The following is a 20757-nucleotide window of genomic DNA, read 5'->3' as shown; positions in this document are numbered from 1 at the left end:
TGCATATCACTGGAAACTGAAAGTACTCATATCAGACCACATTTCCAGACTTAGCAGCTATTTTTATAGCACTGCCATCTTTTTAGTTACTCAGGCTGGAGAGTTGATTTTGGCTTCTCCTTCACCCTTCCTCTCCTTAGCGTCTCACCCCCTACTACTCAGTATCCAGTCAGTTTCAAATCATGTCATACCCATTCCTGAATTCTTTTACCCCAAGTTAACCAAAAAACCCAAACCCACTGCCGCTGAGTCAATTCTGACTCATAGTGACTGAGTAGAACTGCCCCACAGGGTTTCCGAGGAGCACCTGGTGGATTTGAACTGCTGACCTTTTGGTTAGCAGCCAAACTCTTAACCACTATGCCACCAGGGTTTCCAAGTTAAGCTCTCCTTACTGCTTGCCTGGGAGTCATAAGTCTCCAACCTAGATTTCCTGCCTCCAACCTTTCTGTTCTCCAGTTTGACATCTAGGTCAGCAATTTTGCATGAAGGCTGTTACATGCATAGTACACTCCCATGTATAATCCCTAGACCACCTAGAAGAATGTAAGCAAGAGTAACAGTATAGGAACAACGTTGAAGCTGCTCTAATTTAGAAAAGACATAGGCCTCAGTGCTTTTATTACTACTAATAAATTGTTTTGTACATACCTCAGAACCGCTTACAATAAGAGTTTGGTTGAAAGCTGCTTCTATAAACTACTGTTAAATTAATCTTCTGCATCACAGTGCTGATCATGTTAGAGCCTCAGGGAGGCTTATCTTATTCTAAACAAGCCATAAAGGAGTGTTATTATTTGTTGTTGTCGTTAGCTGCCGTCAAGTCGACTCCGACTCATGGAGACCCCATGTATGCAGAGTAGAACTGTTTCGTAAGGTTTTCAAGGCTGTTTTCGAAACCTTTTGAAAGCAGAACTTCCAAGGCACCTCTGGCAGGGGTTCGAACCACCAACCTTTTGGCAAGTAGTCAAGCACTTAACCATTTGTGCCACCCAGGGACACTCTTCCATTCCTACCAAGTACAATTCAAACTTCCCAGTCTGGCCTTCAAGGGCGTCTATAGTTTTACCTTTCAAGTCCTGCCTCCCATTATTTTCCTTTAAATAGATCACATTTGAGACAAATAAGACTTTATATCATTCTCTAAACATAACCTATACTTTCCTGCTTTCATACCTATAATGTCCTTCCCTCAGTTGTACCTCTTGAAACCTTATACTTCTTTAAAAACCAAACCAAACCCAACCTGATGCTGTCGAGTCAATTCTGATACATAGTGACCCTATAGGACAGAGTAGAACTGCCCCATAGGGTTTCCAAGGAGCGGCTGGTGGATTCAAGCTGCCAACCTTTTGGTTAGCAGCCGTAGCTCTTAACCACTGCACCACCAGGGCTCCTATAAGACCCAGTTAAAAGGTAACTCTTCCAAGAAACAATTCATGGTGCCACTGGCAAAGAGTAATCTTCCCATCTTTTAAATATGCAATGCACCTTATTTTTACCCTGTAACACTTACTAGTCCTACGTGGTATTATGGTAACTTGAACGTATACCTTTAAGGCAGAATAAATTCATACACAACTTAGTACTCCTAAACATCTAGCATAGTGTTTTGCAAATTGCAGGTACAGTATGCAGTCAAAGTTTCTTGAATAAGTAAATGAATGAATGTTGAATTTTGTGCTTTCACTCTAGATGGTTAGTAATAATCGGTGGATGGTTGGCAACAATAAAGAACTGCACTAGACCCCCAAAAACTATTAATAGTAAAGTGTCTCTGACAGAGCAATGCTGAGGAAGCATTCTGAACACCTATTTGGGATTCATTTACTTAAACTACAAAATTAGAGAAGTATTTATGAGGACAATGAAGTTGAAGATGCCTACTTTTATGAACTGAGTCAAATAGTTGTGCTAAGCACAGGTGATTAGAAAAGATCTCTCAACAGATTTTACTTAAATGATGTAACCAAGTATAATGCCTTAGTTATTTCTTTGAAAGTACTTAGCTGTGTTTTATCTCTATGTTTTTTCCCTCCTGGGGGCATTTGACAATCATTTTTCTTTTTATATGGGAAGTCTTCAATAAATGTTAACAATTATTATAAATGCTCATAATAAGTATTTACTTGGAAGTCAAATTGGTGGTTAAAAATCAAACACAGACGTCTACAGGGAAAGGGACAAACGTTGAGGGAGTAAGCCAAACCTAAAACTTCAGAACTTCTCAGAAGACTCTTCAGAACACCTTACTATTAATAAAAGCTGCCCAAAAAAAAGAAATTGTAGAGTAGTAGGGATATTCTTCAACTCCCAGGGCTAGACAGCTAGTTCTCCAAAACGCACTCTCAGCAACAGAATTTAAAGCTAAACCTCAAATATTCAAGTCAAATTATTGCTGTGCTTTTTCAAATGTATAGAATTCAAAATTATTTAGCCAATTTTATCACTAGGACTTGGGAAGGAAAAAGACATATATATATATATATATATGTATATATATATATATATATATATATGTATATGTATATAAAATATATAAAATAGAAATCCTTAATGTAAAAAAATTAAGACTGCATTAATTGTGTGACCTAAAACATTTTACTAAGGATATTAAAAATATAATAAGACTTCCTCATTTCCATATATTTAATTTTAAATAATAACAATTTTTCCCAGCTTTAGGTCTTCTAAGATGTTCTTAGTTGTCTCTGAACTCTTTTCTATAAAGGTACTATCCATTCTTGTCTCACTCTTGTCTCTTATTCTAGCCATAATGCTTTTATGATAATAATTTTATTACTAGCACAAAAGCATTCACGTCTTCATATAAATGACAGAGTTACAAGTTTATAATGATTGGTTTCTCTATGCATTTATATCTAATAAATGATAAAAATGTAAAAGTTAGAAATATTATTTGATGACCATGTCACTAAGCCAACTTTATTTTTGTGTGCTGTTCTTAGAGATTTCTAATAGATTACCTTTTAGAATGTAAGGACACAGTGAGCTCAGCGATTCAGAGAAAGTACGGCAAATTGTCAAAACCTTTGCATCTGCTTTGATGTGGCAGTTCATTTTTGATATATGAATGTAAAATATAAATGTTAATCCAATAGTGAAAAAGTGACTTAAGACTGAATTCTTAACTTGCTTTATCTGTGCCAGACCTGAATTTGAATGACTGTCATTAAAATACTAATTTTTTTCCTTAGTGTTTTGGACAAATGTTATGAAATAGAAATATTATACTAACATTATTGCTACATGTTCCTACAGATGAAAATGATAATATTGAGATAGATACTAACGAGGAGATTCCTGAAGGCTTTGTTGTAGGAGGTGGAGATGAACTTACTAACTTAGAAAATGACCTTGATACTCCTGGTAATTTCAAATTATAAATATTTTGTGTCCTGCTGCATGGCAAACTTGATGGTTTTATTTTTATTTTTATCTCATCAATAAGTTCTTTCTGTGGTTTTATCACATCTGATGTCCTCCCAGATCATTTAGTTAAATCCACCTTCCATCAATTTTATGTTATTTTATTTTAGAGTTAATATTAAAATTAGCAATCAAATTGGAATAGCAAATTGTATTTTGTGTTCTCTTATGACTAAGATTCATTTTTACATTTTATGTTATATGAGACAATTTTTAGGCATTCAGTAGTTGCTTCCCTTTGTCTCAGCCTAAATATTTTGATGTGACCTTGTAAGGTACATGTAAAAAAAAAAACCCGTTGCTGTCGCATCGATTCTGACACATAGCGACCCTATAGGACAGAGTAGAACTGCCCCATAGGGTTTCCAAGGAGCGGCTAGTGGATTCAAACTGCCAATCTTATGGTTAGCAGCTGAACTCTTAACCTCTGCGCCACCAGAGCTCCAGAGTACACATAAACCAGAAAACCAAACCCATTGCCATCGAGTCGATTCCAACTAATAGCAACCCTATAGGACTGAGTAGAACTGCCACATAGGGTTTCCAAGGAGCGCCTGGTGGATTCGAACTGCCGACCTCTTGGTTAGGAGCCGTAGCTCTTAACCACTACCAGGGTTTCCAGAGTACTCACAGAATACCCTAAATGTAAATCTAAACCATAGATTAGATTATCACACTTATTTTAGAGTTGATTGTCATCTTATTTGTAATATTATTTTGCAAATTTTGGGCTTTCTTTAAATATTTAAATATCACTACTAACAAATTATTCTATGCATATTTACACCTGATTACAGCAAAAGGCTTTAGTTGAGAACTCCTTATATAGACTGATGTTAAATTAGTCTTACATCTTATATCAATAAATCAATAAATCTTATATTAGTAAATCACATTGGTAATTGACCTTTGTAAGTTACTGTTTAAAAAACAAAGATATTTGGTGGTGGTTTTTAATTGGTAGTGTTCCATACGCACTGCCTTTATAAGCCAGCAGTGAGTAGCAATCCAAAGCTTTGTATACATGTGGGGTTCCATAAATGCTTATTGAATTGAATTCTTGTAGTAATTAAAAGTCTTTGGTGATCTCTCTAGGCCTAAAGGTAAAGAGGCAAATTCCCTAATATTTTTTTTTCTGGAAAAAATCTAAAGGGAGTAAGAGCAGGCATTCTTTTCCCCAGCCCTTGCAGGCCCTGCAATGCTAACCTGCTTTCTTTCTTCCTCTGAAATCATGCTTTTATTTCTCTAAGAAACTGGACCAGGGTCTTCCTAACCATAAAGAACACTCAAGAAAACCCATTCCCTTTTGTCAATGGCTCCTTCATGGGCCAGTATTAAATTATACTTTTGCTGGAAAGAAGTCAATATATTTATAATCGTGTAAGTCTAAGAGAACACTGATATTTTAGGACATTTTTAAACTGTTTTCCCAAAAATTAGGACTGCTTTCAGTTTTTTCTATTTAAAATACTGTAGAACTTGGGTATGTTTGATTTTTCTTTTTGAAAAAGATTTTTATTGTTGCTTACCAACCCCACTCCACCCCAGCCCCATCCCCACCACCAAAGACTTTATCAGAACCATTAATGTCCTTTACTGCTGAGGATGTCCATAGTGCAGAATTGAAGCCTCATTCAGTTTGAGGAAGTATAAAACCAGTGACAATAAGTGTCCTCATTTTACAGTAGATTACGAAGGCAGGACAAATTAGCCATTTCTTAGATGAGGCAAGGGGAATTTTCTAGTTTCAACTATAGCACCTTCGTAGGATACTTTTAAAGGTTGATTTTTTTTTAAGCCTAATAGGCTTGACTCTTATCCTTTTTTAAAACACTCTTCCTGCTTTATGTATCCCAAAAAAGAAAACACATCTCAGTCTTCCGGTTTGAAGTTAATTAATATATTGTTTACAGCTCTCAAGCACACCAATAAGTGTTGGTATTTGCATAGGACAGGTTTTCCCAGTTCAAATCTATGCTTTATTTCATGGCAATAAGAAACAGGAATGCAAACTGGAATCTGGAAGCACTCAGAATATATTATGATTTTTATCCTTGCTTCATTTTCCTCAAAATTCTTTTTTTAATATGTATATAAAAGTCATAATGTTTTAATAATAAATTGTTTCATCTTTATCTTGATTTCACCATAGTTCATCAGATATTGTTTAAAAGAGAAGCCTGGCAGTATAAACTGACCAATTTGCATGAAAGTCATGATAATAACATTTATTAAGAGTCTTATAATTAGAAAAGTTATTAATCTTTATGAAAAATATTATTCACCAAATGGTTGGCATGTCTTACAATGATTTTATTAAAGTCACTTTGAATGAATTTGTTTAAGTAGAATTTTTCGTGTTTCCATTTGTTTCTAAACTATTTTATTAAAGATGAATGTACTTGCTAAAAATAATTTGAAATTATTTATTTTAAAAGTAATAGCCGCATTTTATTTCTGCCTTCTAAGTAGAAGGTATTTGTAAACATATATACCCAGTTTCAATGCTAGTTATATATGTTCACACATAAACATTGCATTCTAACAGTGTGTACATGATTATCTGGGATCATGTTAGGAAATTGTTTTAATATGATATTGTATTATGAATTTAATATACTAGAATAATCAAAATTGTAAAATAATTTAGAATCAAATGTATCTCCTATTTGAAATGCCTAGTTTGTAATAGCTTGTTTTATTATGTGTAACCTATGCAATTATTTACATAAATACAGACACAGGTTTTCAGGTAAGTATAGCTACTATTAACTATAGTGTAACTGAATTGTCTTTAGTGGGTATATTGACTATATTTTTTAAGGGGGATGATTTTGGAGGAAAATACTTACATGCGTATAAAGAATTCTGGATGTGTCTGGTCTGATATGCCGTCTCACAACCCCAATGTCCTTTTCTTCTTTCTTTTAAAACAGTAATATTTTTATGATGTCACCTAAAATTGATAGCCTATACATTTAAATGCATCTCACTCAGTTATTCATGGTATTTGCATATTTAACAGAACAAAACACTAAGTTGGTAGACTTGAAGCTGAAGAAGCTCCTAGAAGCTCAGCCACAGGTGGCAAATTCTCTCTCCGGTGCTGCCCAGAAAGCTGTAGCCGAGAGCTCAGAGCAAGACATTAAGGTAAATCTTAACTTGTTTAAAATATTTGACTTAGTATCTGTGTAGTCTGATTTCCACTGGTACTTGATAATCCTAAAAATAATTTCTTGCCAAATTCTTCACATTAAGATAAAGGAGTAAATTTTTTGTATTAAATGTCCAATAAATTAGATATCAATATGACAATCAGTATTTGTATACTGTTCTTCAAAGAAACTGCCACTTTAAATTGATTACATTGACATTTCAGATAAAACTAGAAGATATATAGAAACTATTCTTGACTTCTATATATAAGTATGTATTTTGCTAAAAAAAGTATTACCAAGAGAATTCTAGCATATTTTTCTATCATCCTCAACCGGCTACCTGCTTAGATGAACTAGAATTTATGCTGTTTTTAAGAATACATCACACCTGAAGATGGTGATGTGATTGAATATCAGTTTTTAAGATATTTACATGTTTGCAGCCATTATTAATCTTACCTTGGTAGGATTTTATCTAAAATGCCACAATATAAGAATATTATTAATGGTATCATTTTTACTATTTATATGATCGCCAACCAAACCTTCCTCCCTTTTCCTTGCACTGTATCATTAATATTTCTCTAGCTTTAGGGCACTTCCAGTCCTGTATAACTTTTCACCCACCTGCGGACTATGGGGACTGCCCTGCTGACTGAAAGGATTTCCTTCCCCTGACACAGAGATGCTTTGAAGTCCCAAAACAATGACTTTCATTGCTTTTCCCTTATACTGTCGGTTTCTATAAATTGGTGATGAAAGTGTGTGGCAGCACCAGAGGACTTTTGGTCTCTATCTTTGAACAAAGGAAGCCTGGATCAGGTCTGATTTTTTGCGTTCAATTTAGCTTTCTGCAGTGGATTTAATGCAGAATGAAGCTGGCCTAAGAATAATACAATGGATTGAAAAGGCTAACTGAATTAGTGGGTTTAGAGGAATACATTTGTAAAGTGGCAGAAGTCCCTAGTCATAAAAAGGTTTCTTAAGATGGGATTTGCTGGCTAATCGCACTGATATTTAGCATGTTGCCAGGCCTAAAAAAATTTAGCTGTGTTTGTTTATTTTGGTAAAGACTTGAGTTTTAGACTATTGGGCAGTTATTACGATGACAGAAGAATTCACATTTAAATAAATAAACGAAAGCCAAAAATTGTTTCTATCCTAGCTACATAGTATATTGTAAAGATGATGTTAATGATAAATATATGAGATAACTTTTTAAAAAATGATACAGAGGTATTTTTAACTTTATGCGGAAATTGTTTAAGTATGATGAAATTGTTTTTGCTTTCCAAAAAGCTCTTAATGTAGTAATTTTTAAAGTTATTCCAACAAAAGGTGTGCCTTAAACAGCTTGCCTTTAATGGATCTTTTTAGTTAAGATTTTTAAAATGGTATTTATAAAGAACATATAGAGTCCATCTGTTCTCTTGAAGCTTTCAGCATTGATTTGGGTTTTTATTTTTTTAATAAAATGCAGTTTACACGTTTATAAATGAGGCATTCTGTGTTTGTGGAAAAGGATAAACTGTTACCTTCCCTTGAGGATTCTGTATCCCAGGCCTCCTTGAGGCTAGAGAATAGGCCATTGGAGGACTCCCTCATTACTGATTGTCTCAATGCAGAGGAAGGGCAAAGTCTTGGTAGCTTTTGATAACCAGTTTCAGCATTCAGCAGGCTTAGCTATTAGTCATGCATCTTAGCCTTTCCCTATTTACTTTCAAAACACTTAATAAAAATAATAAAAGATTAGGTATAAAATGAAATATTTGTTTGGTACACAGCACCTCGGTATCTGCAGCTTCCACACACTGCAGTGGTTCAGTCTTCTGGGATATTTCTTGTTGATAGAACCATTTGAATTTGTTACCAGTATTAACATAGGAAGCTCTGGAAAAGATAATTGTCGTTTCCTTAGCTGTAAAGGGCTTACTTACAAATCTGGCTTTGGAAAGTTATAGCTGATGAAATTTAGTGCAGTGGGGTAGTATTATAATCCTACCTTTTAGCCTTCATCCAGCATTAGTGGTTTATCTCAATGGGCATAAAATTAGAAACTAGTTCTTCTTGTCATACAAGTCTGTGGGACTGTACAAACCAATAGGGCAGAATAGTAGGGGGAATAGATGGCGGCAACGTGGCTTTTAAATGATACATATCATCAGCAGAAGACAGAAGGGTTCACGACGTCTAATGAATCAAAGTTATCAAGAGTGATCCCCCATTTAAACCATATTCCCCAAAGTTTTAGATTACAAGCAACAGAACTTGTAGTTGAGTTATTCAGAATGCTTTAAAATCCTTTCTCTTTCAAAAAGTTTCTACTTTAGACAATCAGCATTCTCTTAAATCAGTAAAAGTTGCCTACCTATGTGTAATTTCATGTTTCTAAGACCAGGCCTCTCTTACCATTTGATTTTTACTTTTAGAATGGCACAGAAGATCTCCGGGCTGAGCGACGGCAAAAGGCAACAGAACGTTTTAGAAATCCTGTTGTGTTCAGCAAGGATTCTACGGTCAGAAAAACTCAACTTCAGTCTTTCAGTCAATATGTTGAGAATAGACCAGGTAGGAACACTTTTTTAAATGTTTTCCCATCTTATGATTTAAGAGCATTTAACAATATATATATTAAAAAGCTGATAATGTAAATCTACATTTCAATACACAAATATCAAGCTTTATAATAATTTTACATGTCTTTCCCCTTTTCTTAAGAGATGAAACGGCAGAGATCAATACAGGAAGATACAAAGAAAGGAAATGAGGAGAAGGCGGCGTTAACTGAAACTCAGAGGAAGCCATCAGAAGATGAAGTGCTTAATGTATATTAATGTTTTGTGTGGTTTCATGATTGCTGATAATTCCAAACTGTATGTGGAAATAGTGCCTTTATTTGTTAAAATGAGATGTTAGGTTTTTTAAGATGTCAATCTCCGGTGCATTCAAAGCAGAGTGAGAGGGGTGCACTGTTGAATTAGTCTGCAGTGTGGTGATAATTGTCAGATTAAAAAAAAATGAATTTTTCAGAGTTCCACAGCCCCAGCTTCCTTGAGACATTTCCATCAGGGCACTTCCCATAAAGAGATTCCAGTATTGATCTACCGGGAAGATTTTAATTATTACAATAGCAGATACCGCAGAGCTGCAGTTAGAGGGAAAAGTCACATGAGACCTGCTAGAATTTCTCAGCCAACCCATTTTGTTGGCTTGGGTTAATGGGTGTTCAACCTTTCCATTATCCAGATCAGCTGTGAATTACTAGCTGAATGATGTTTGCATTAATATAATATATATGGTAATTTCTTCACTTAATTAACGGGGAGGTTCAGCTCAGTAGGGGTATGGGCTGATCATGTGTAAAATTGATTTGTGAGGGAAATATTTGATAGACCGCAGGGAGAAAGCTGCTTTTGATGGACAGCTGCGGGACAGAAGCAGGAAGAACAACTTTTAACTTGAATTTTTGTCTGGAAGTGTAGCTCTCTTTAATGGTGCTACTTTTTTATTATCTATAGTGTGTCTAAATATTTTCATTGTTTTTACTGTTAAAATAACCTTCGGTGAATTTTAAAATCCTTATCAATGCACTGAGAGTTACCAGATACATTTTAGAGCTCTTCATTTTTGTTGTTCATTTTGGAAGCCCTGGAACGGTGTTAGTACAGAGAACAGCTCACTGGTGTATCCTGGTGAAGTATTTGGTACAACTTATAAGTTACAGAATACTTGAGTATGCTATATACTCAAACTAAAGAAATCTGATTATAAAATTTGTTGCTATTTTTAACTGAACTAATCAGTAAAAGCAATGAAGTTTGTGTGTTCCTTATGACTTCTACTTTCTTGTATCTTTGTTACTCACATACTATCTTTGTAAGCTGCCATATCTGTTTTATACTTCTGGATGTGAATGAGAAAAGAAAAAGCCCCTTTTGAAAATGCTCTGCTATTTGGCAGATAGGTACAAAAAGCATTCACCAGATTATTCCAGGTTTTAAAGATACCGTTAGCATTTATTCTATTACATTTTTTCTGTTATATTTTGTATTTAGAAGGAAGAGTATCCGTTTTGTAGGAATGTTTAAAAAATACAGTGAGTTATTTTATCAAACCATTTGGAGAAATTATCAGTGTTACAATGAATACATTTCAACCTTAAGTTCATCAACTGCCATAATCAATTTAATAATAAGTTAGTATAGATTGAGTTCACATGTGAATGCAAACTATTTACTAGTTCCTAAGGTATATAAGCTATACATTCTGTTAGATATCTACTTATTGATCATGAGAATTCCAAAATATGTTCATAACCAACATACTTCTTAAATATGTTTCTTGTTTAAGGAGTACTAGAAAATAATTTCTCATGGCTTCTTAGAGATTAATCTTCTTCTAGGTAGGGAAAGGATTTGACAGAAGAGGATGGCTCACGTGTACTTACCTGAATACTGTTCTCAGTGCTGATGGCAGTAATGGTGGTGGTGAGAGGAACCATCTCAGCAGTTCCTCAGTATTTCCCACCACTTAGGTCTCTTAGCCGCAGAAATGGCTTCAGGTAAACAGGTGTGCCCAAGGGAGCTATAATTCATCCACTTCTGTGACTATTCCATAAATAATAACCCTTCCTTAAATTTGTTAGTGTGCAAATAAGAACTAAGGCTATCCTGACACTTTAAAATGGAGCTGCTACTTCAAAGAAAACTTCTAAAGATAATTTTTTATTATTTTTTTTACTTCAATAGTTATAAAAAGTAAATTTTCAAATTGAAATTCAAATTTGGTTAAATGGAAGATTAACCAGATCAGTGTACTAATTATATTAGCTCCCGTGTGGCAAAGTTTGAAACCACCTGTCAAGTTAGAATTCATAGCTACAATAATTGGTAATACATCAGCAGAACAATACGTTAAAGGGAGGGAAAACTGGAGATATTACCTTTTTCTAGTATCTTAAACAATAAAATCACTAAGAAAACAATTTTTTTTTTTAAATTTTGTAGTTTTGGAAGAACAAATCCACACTGTAATCTGATTTTTTCAGGATGGATACTTTGAGAATTAATTTCTTAGTAAAACTCTATGTTTGTATATTACACTTTAGAATTAAAGGTGTCATTAGTGTTTGTTTTGACAATCGCCAAGGAGAAAATTCCCTTCTATCCTTATTAATGCTTAAAAAACTCTGACTTAACTCTAAGGATAATTTTTTAAAAGTTAATATTAACTTTTTCAACCTGGTTAATCTGGGTGTTAAATTATAAATAGAACACTAAAGGGCTGAAATTTTCTCTACTTAGAAAAGTTTTGCTATACAAAAAACATATGAAAGATTGTTGAATCATTGGCAGTTGGTTTTTGGTACCGGGGTGGTATTTGGTTCTCCAGGTAAGTGCTTTACTAAGTGTTTACAGAAAGGAAAACTGCAACTTACAAGTGATTTTTTTTTTCCTTCCTGTTTGTTCTCCTTAACAGAAAGGGTTCAAAGACACCAGTCAGTATGTTGTAGGAGAATTGGCAGCACTAGAGAACGAGCAAAAGCAAATTGACACCCGTGCCGCGCTGGTGGAGAAGCGCCTTCGCTATCTCATGGACACAGGTACGGTGCCCAATTACACTGTAAACAGTTTTGGCAAATTGAGCGTTCACAAACTCTTATAGAGTTTTGGAAGTGTGAATCTTTGAAGCCTGAATGTTCAGCAAAACTGCCTGGAAAATAAAAAGGTTGTGATTTGCAGCCACCTCTCTGGGCCCTGGTGATAAGAGTGCTTTCATGGGAAGTGATAACTTGCCCTGATACCGTGTGAGCCAGCACTATTGAACAGTGTGCTCATCCATGCAGAGTTGGAATACACATCTGTGCCTCATTGATATGCCACTGCTTAAAAAAAAAGTAAGATCTTCACTGTTCTACTGATTCATTGGGAAAAAAAAAAGATTTGGCCGGCTAAAGCCATGTACTGCATGAAACAGAGCACTGTGCATGGGGGATGGCGCCATGGACTAGATCACTGAAATTTGAGAATACTATCTGGTTACTGATGCTCCACAATTTTTTTTTTTTTTCAAGACGACAGGTTTTTAAAAGTCTGTAATACTTTGTGTCACAGTTGCATTTGACAGGATTAAGGTATATAGCAAGATTTGTAAAAATGAGTTAGAACAGTAAGTTAGCTCCTAACCAGAGGTAGACTGGCATTTCGTGCTGATTACCAATGGTGACTGAACAGATCTAAACACACAGTAAGCTACTGGGAAGGAGCAGTTTCTGTGTTCGTACGTGTATATGTATGTTTATAGTTATTTAAAATGCTGCTCCTGCAAAAGGGCAAAAATGAAGAATGACTTCAAATAACTCATACCAAATTGAAAGTAAGTTATATTAAGAAAAAAGGTCAAAAAATGAAACCGTAGAAAATCCATTTCTTTAATTAATTGCTTTCATCTTATGATAGCATTAAAATAGAATAGTGTATGAATAAGGATTGAAAATCTTTCCTGAACTTTTTATTCTCTATTTGCCAAAAATATATTTACAATAAAAGAACCCCTCTAAAAATAAGCATCTATATGGGACATTTGAAAATGCATACATTGGTGAAATCAGAGCATATTAGAACAGGAAGGGACCTCAGGCTTAATCTGGTCCAGTGGATTTCAAACTGTGTTCTGTGGAGCCCTAAAGCTTCTTCAGAGGCACCTCAGGGGTGGCCAGGACAATAAAGGAACAGAGAGCAAGCTGGCCTCTGGATTCCTTACCTTCACTTCAAGCAGAGTAGCCCTGAGTTTATTTTAAATAGCGGGCCTCTTGGAAGAGTTCATTTGAAGAAAAGGTTCTACTGCTTAAAATTTAAAACCAAAAAAGAAAAACCTTTTTTCTTTTTTTTTTTTTAAGCTATTACCTAACCCTCTGATTAAACAGATGAGGAGACAGAGGCACAGGAAATGCTCAAAGTCACACAGATCAGTAAGTGGCAGACACAGGACTGGAATTCAGGTCACCTGACCCCCATCATACGGAAGCTTTCTCACTATACCAGATAATCTAAAGCACTGTGTATTGTTCCCCTAGCAGGTTACATGTGTGTTCAATCTTGTGCTTATTCATTTATGTGGATTCAACAGGTGTCCGTAAACCAACATATTGTTTCACATTTGAATTTTTCCTCTGGTTCCTAAGGGAGTTTGAAAATATTAGCTATATAGAAAATGTAAATGCTACGTAGCATAATTTCTGTTAGTAAAGGGGAGAATACAGTAAAAGCAGAAACAAGAACTCAGCATTACTGTCTGGAGTTATTTTTCAAAGGAATATGCACTTCTACTCATCTTATTCTAAACGAGCTGTAAAGGAATAGGTGTTCTTATATGTCGTTGTTAGCTGCCGTCGAGTCGATTCCGACTCCTGGTGACCCCCTGTGTACAGAGTAGAACTGCTCCATAGGGTTTTCAAGGCTGTAACCTTTTAGAAGCAGATCGCCAGGCCTGTCTTTCGGGGCGCCTCTGGGTGGGTTCAAACCACCAACCTATCCCCTAGTAGTTGAGCACTCAACCATTTGATATATAGTCACAATGAAGATAATGAATCATCAAGAAAAGGTTAGTGAGCATCTAGTATGTTGTTGAAAAGCCAAGAAAGTATGTAATATAATTTTTAATGATTTTCTTTAAATATTTTAAAGGGACAAATTATTTTTTCCCCACAAATTCTTTTAAGCAGAGCATCTTCCCTGATTGTGTTGGATGAATTTGAAGCCTGTGCCACTAGAGTAAAAGCTAAAAATTTTGTTTCCTTTCCTTCTTTCCCACGTGGAGTTTGATTTATTGAAGGTTCTAACTAAAATAGACGCAAGTTTTTCTTCCCACCCTACCCATCACTAGTGAAGCTTTGAAGTGACCCCATTCCAACTATAGATCATTTATAATCTGAAAGACAGCCATAGCTACAGACTGATTCCAGAATCCCATTGAGGTTTTATATTCCTTGCTACACAGGACAGAATCTGATCTAGACTGGGTCTGCCCTACTGCAGATTCAGACCAAAACTGACTTGGTGTCCCCCAACTTGGTAAGCCCCAAGAGTCACCCTGGACTGTATCAAACCACCTCTAGCCCAAACTCAGTCTCCTGAGATTTACCTGATACCTTGTTAATCTCTGAGGTAAAAGATGATAGAAGGGAAAAGCATCTATTCATCGTTTTCCTTTTTGTTTTTCAGTACATTCCAACCTTTCATTTATTGTAACAGTTAATACCTTTTCTGGGCTATGTTAGAGTTTTCAGTGTACTTTTCTGAATCTCCTAACTGCCTCAGAATTAAGCAGAGCAGATAGTATCCATATTCTCTACATGAGGAAACAGGCTCAGATAAGGGAAATCATCCATTTAAGATGGCCCAATTAGTAATGGCTGAGGTAGGGCTTGAAGCTGGATTTTTAAGTTTTCAGGCTCTTTTTCTCTTTCCCAACCATATTTTATATATGGAACAAATGTATTTTATCTGATATTTCCATTTTTATATACTTGTAGACAACTATCTTGTAGATACCATGCTCAGTTTTTTCAGCTGAGGTGAAATTCACATAAAATTAACCATTTCAAAGTATACAATTCGGTAGCATTTAGTATATTCACAGGGTTGTGCAACTGACATCTCTTTCTAGTTCCAAAATAGTTTCATTGTCCCAAAAGAATACCCTTTACCCACTTAGGTGTCACTCCTCCATTTTCCCCTCTGACATCCTCTGGAAATTGCTAATCTGCTTTCTGTTTCTATGGATTTGCCTATTCTGGTCATTTCATATAATTGGACTCATACAGTATATGGCCTTATGTGTCTGTCTTATTTCACTTAACATAATGTTTTCAAAGTTCATCCATATTATAACATGTGTCAGATCTCCGTTCTTTTTTATGACTGAATAATATTCCATTGTGTGTGTGTGTGTGTGTGTGTGTGTGTGTGTGTATCACATTTTGCCTGTCTATGCATCCACTGACAGATACCTGGGCTGTTTCCATCTTTTGGCTACTATGAATAATGCTGCAATGAACATTGGTGTACAAATATCTGTTTGAGTCCTCATTTCAGTTCTTGGGGTATATACCTAGGAGTAGAATTGCTGGGTCATATGGTAATTCTATGTTTAGCTTTTGAAGGAACTGTACTCAATTTTAAATGAGTTAGGAAGTTTGTTTAGAAGTTGATTTTGTGGAATTCAGAATGCATTTTCCAAGAGAAACACTGTTGTAAGTATCCACAAGCCAGGCAAGCCCACGAAACTGTTTAATTTAGAATATAACTTAAATACACTAATAGTTTTTGACCTGAGTCTTAGGTTCCCAGAGCTTGAGTAACTCAGGGTTTTAAGCACCAACCCCTCTAAGACTAAAGCTCCTATATCCTGAGGGGGAGGAGGTTGAAGCCCAGATGGTGGCCCAGACTGCTGGGCATTTTTCTGGCATGTTGGGAGAAGACTCTAGCAAGAAAGAAGGGAAGGAATGTAAGAGAGAGCCTATGTGGGTCCTGCAACAAGATGGGGAGGTGCCAGGCATGAGAATGGCAGTGGAGGGCATCACTGGCAGACAGAGCTGCAGTGGGGATTTGTACATTTCAGTCCTTCCTAAATTGACTAATCCTAAATCAGTGATGGTCTGAGTATTAAATGACAATACTCTGTGAGAGTGTGTGTGTGTGTGTGTGTGTGTGTGTGTGTGTGTGTGTGTGTGTGTGTGTGTGTGTGTGTGTGTGTGTGTGTGTGTCTTTTTACCATGCTCACAAGGCATATTATTTCCTGCCATCTCACCATGGGACCTGTAAGATTCTTATGCAAATATCAGAGAATATTTTTTTCTATCAGCTCTTAATGGCTTTTTTTTTTTAGCTTGTGATTTTTGTTGAGAAGGAATTTCTCTAAGTTTCTAACATCTAAAGTTTGTAATGATTACTTCCTTGGGAACAGTAAAACTTACTAGTTGGAAACATGTATGTGTTTCAAGCTGACATGTTTATGGAAGTGTAACATTGGCTGGATCTTTCCCGGCAATATTGTACCCTTGAAAAAATGGAGTTTATAATGAAAATGTTATGAGCTGTTTTACTATAGTGCTGCATATAGTCTTATTATAACGCATGGTATTTCTTTTCCATTTCCAACCTGTTTTCATTTGATGATCATCAGACTTATACTGTAGTGTTTTAAACTAATGGTTTGGCAAAGGAAAAAAAAACTAGTATTTTATTTACATTTTGAGTGTAAAAATTAAACATTCAGGTGGGAAATTTACAATAAAACACATCTTGCAACTTCATAACTTTTAAGCACTGAATGAAATGATCATGCTAGCATCCGAGTCCCTGGGTCAAAAATACTAATTCTATAGCTTTTTATAGACTATCCACACCAAAATCCTAACTGACAATTTAAAAATTTTAAATACACTTGAGGAAAACCTTTTCTACACATTCCTTGGAATGTTTCCTTTCCCCATCCTTTGAGGAACCAAGCATAGTATTAAAGCTACTTTAAAGCAGAAAATTGGGCCCACGAGAAAATAAAAATAAAGTCTGCAGTTGTTGTTAATGGGAACTTTCTCCTTTGCATCTCCAGAATTATCCATTATCATTACCTAAAAGAGGACAATAATGGCCAGAATTTATTGCATGCTTATCATATGTCTGGCTCTGTGATAAGGTCCCTGAGTGGTGCAAATGCTTTGTACTCAACTACAAACCTAAAGGCTGGTGGTTCAAACTCACCCAGCAGTGTCTCCGAAGAAGGTCCTGTTCTGCTTCTGTAAAGATTATAGTCAAGAAAACCCTGTGGAGTAGTTCAGATGCAGTCACCATGAGTTAGAATCAACTCAATGGCAACGGGTTTGAGTTTTTTGTTTTGTTTTGTTTTTCTATGATAAATGCTTTACATGTATTCATTCATTGTTTCTCACAACTCTGTGAAATAAGTTCTGTTAATCACCTGGACTATTAATAATCGTGTTTTAAGATGAGGAAACTGAGGCTCAGAGAAGTAAGTAACTTGCCCAGTTCATAGAGTTTGCAGATGATGGAGCCAGGGGTCAAACCCAGACTGAAGAGCTCTAGGGCCAGACTCCCAGCCACCACAGTGATGGTCTCTGCTCTGTCTCTCATTTTCCTAGAGTTGAACTTCTGATTTTCCTGGGGTTTTATTTATTCTCTGGACACCCTTATCACCATTTCATGTTTTATAATCAGTAACTCACAAGAAATAGATCAGTATTCATGTAACTTGTGAAAAAAGTCACTTAACCAACCAATTTGAGCCATTAGAGACCCAACAAGATCATGTTCCTCTTAATACCATTTCTTTACCACCCTGGTCATTGCAGTGTAATATACATAAACATCAGGATGCAAAACATGCTCATTTGGAATAATAAAAGAGAGAAAAACAAACTTCCCTTCAAAAGAAGCAGCTAGCTCTTTGCTAATCTTTAGAAGGTTCTGACACTTGAACATTAGAATCTTCAGAAGTAGTTTTCAGTCTAGAATCAGCCACTAACAGATTACCCGAAGACAGTTTTCTGAGGTGTGTTAAAAAATAAAACTAATTAAAATTTTAAGTAACTGACTTCTAAATTAATGTAGTTATTTTTATATTAGCTAATTTTTTTTTAGTGTCATTATATAATTTGACAATGGATATGTATATACATTTCCTACGTTGAAACCCCTTAGTTTTACATTTAAAATAAAAATGTGATCTTGATCTGTTTCAATATGAAAATGTAATCTCAGCTACTTTTAAAAATATATATAGTTTATTGGACATTAGAAGAGCTTATAGAAAATTAGTCCTTCATGGCATGAATACTGGTTCAGTCAGTGTCTCTTGATGAAGTCTAAATACTTAAATGCATTATATTTCCAGAGAGTTTTTACACTTATGTACCTGAAATGCTGTATATGATCATAAAATATTTGTCTATGAATAAGGAAAAAAATCATGAACAGAAAGTATAGAAAAAAGGCATTTGTGTGATCAAAGCATACAGTAACATAAATTCTGTCTCACTGATTTTCCCTTCATAATGACCATTAAATGATCACAGAGACAAATATATCTTGTTATTATAATAGTGTACCTTCTATGCTACAGCTAGTGTGCTTTATGAATAAAGTAGATGGATTTTTTGATACTGTGACTCTTAACAGATATTGAGTAAGTGCAAAATTGAAACTACAACTGAAGCATTAAAAATCCAGGAGTCTAAAATCTAAAAAAATATAAGATACATATATTATAAAAAACTATTTTATCATATATGTGGCTCTCTCTGGTTTTCTTTCATCTGTATTTTTTTTTCTCATTTCTTATCCCCCCCACCGCCCATAAAAGTTGCATTCTCAACTTCATTGTAATTACATATTTGGTCCATATAATTTTTTTAATGATTAAATATAGGCTTATAAGTTCAGTTAGATATTAAATAGGCACTACTTACCGTTTTAGACCCTGTAGGTATTATCAGATAATGAACATGTTTATGGTGCTATATGAGGATTAATTAAATAACAAAAACTCTATTGACCACTGATGGTAAACATAATTGAATTAACAGAGCAGTAAAATAAACATAGACAAAATAAATATAGACAAGAGAATATGGGAAAGCTTCTGTAATGTTTTAGATTAATAGGCATGCAGAATTCTTCATGTTTTTTATTACGTTGTCCCTAGATGAATTCAAAGTAATTGGGGTGGTTAATTTTATTTACACAGAGCCGTTCACAGCGCATTAAATAATAGAGATAATTGAACAAGAATTGTCAAGTGTGTACTGATATCAGACATATTACAGAAGGGAATGTGCATAAAACTTCATTTCTATGCAGCCATTGTTTATGGTAATTAAGTACACAGATTTATCCCTTGGTTGCCTTCCAAGCTTATGGCAACTGCTATTGTTGTGCTCCATTAATATGTAATCAGGAAATAGTTTAATTTTCTAATCTGCAGTTTGAGAATTCACTTTCTAACAACTCTTAATTACTGCATTGCCCTAATGATGCTCATGGTTATGAAAATTGAACCAATAAACTCAGTAGAAGAAGCCAGAGGGGATTATAATTCCAGAGGTGGTGCTTACTTAATAAACTTGTTATGCCTTCACCAGAGGGAGCTCAGTGTCCATCAAAAGCATTTAATTTTATATTTTAGAATCTGCATCCTCACTATGTGAGGAGTTAAAATATTGAGGAGGTATTATTCTAAAACTGTTTATGAAAAATGAGATATTTATCTTCATGCCTTTAAAGCATTTTAATCACTTAAAAATAAATTATTTAGAGAATAGGTCACAAAAGATATCTCTTGCTTTAAATTGACCCTATATAATTTATTTTTATAAAGTGTCTGTAATTCATAAAAGTACATATGGGAGATGTATCTATGAAATATTTAGGTAGCTTTTTGTTTTGACAAAATAATTATTCCACTCTTAGCTCTATAAAAACTTCTCTCTTTTTTTCTCTTCTCTTTCTTCTCCATCCCTACTTGACTGTAGGATTTAAAAAGTAGTTTAACTATGCCATCCAATTATTAAATGGCGACTACTTGGTTTTCCTTCCATAACAATTTGGTTTACAATTTAAGTAAAATTGGCTCACAGAAATTTTGTTAGGCTTATTTTCAGACAATAAAGGTCTTATGGAAGTATAATTTTTAAACCATATCTTAAAAAAGAAAGAAAGATATGACATATATCATTATGATAAGATACGGTATGTGGGAAGATTCTCTTCTCTGTCATGATCCTTTTTTCCACAATAAAAAAGAAAAAACCAAACCTGTTGCCTTCAAGTCTATTCCAACTCATGGCAACTGACTCCATGCGTTTCGGAGTAGAACTGCTCCATAGGGTTTTCTTGGCTGTAATCTTTATGGAAGCAACCTTTAGGTTAATGGTCCAGTGCAAACCATGTACACCACCCAGGTGCTTCCCCCTTCCCAATGTAGTCTCCCAGAACCAAGAAAGAAGGAGGACTTGAAGCACTTACTGATGAAGATCAAAGACTACAGCCTTCAGTATGGATTACACCTCACCTCAACATAAACAAAAATCCTCACAACTAGACCAATAAGCAACATCATGAAAAACAGAAAA

At 35.0% G+C, this 20757-nt stretch overlaps 1 protein-coding gene across 5 annotated transcripts in view; it reads left to right on the top strand.

Moving 5' to 3' along the window:
• The window catches only part of EHBP1 (EH domain binding protein 1), a 378078-nt gene that overhangs the window by 320069 nt on the left and 37252 nt on the right, over positions 1 to 20757 (top strand). For 4 of the 5 annotated variants that reach the window (XM_023733397.1, XM_004369281.2, XM_023733416.1 and 1 more), the window contains 4 exons: positions 6476 to 6600; positions 9038 to 9176; positions 9327 to 9433; positions 12087 to 12210. In XM_023733397.1, the coding sequence (XP_023589165.1) occupies positions 6476 to 6600; positions 9038 to 9176; positions 9327 to 9433; positions 12087 to 12210 (495 nt within the window). Of the gene's footprint in view, positions 1 to 3282; positions 3391 to 6475; positions 6601 to 9037; positions 9177 to 9326; positions 9434 to 12086; positions 12211 to 20757 lie in introns of all 5 variants that reach the window. The other variant, XM_004369280.2, reaches the window with a different exon arrangement.

Source organism: Trichechus manatus, unplaced genomic scaffold (assembly GCF_000243295.1).
Source record: "Trichechus manatus latirostris isolate Lorelei unplaced genomic scaffold, TriManLat1.0 scaffold00004, whole genome shotgun sequence".
In the NCBI taxonomy this organism is placed as follows: Eukaryota; Metazoa; Chordata; class Mammalia; order Sirenia; family Trichechidae; genus Trichechus; species Trichechus manatus.
Note: the sequence above shows the minus strand (reverse complement) of the source record. Positions and strands in the feature narration are given on the sequence as shown.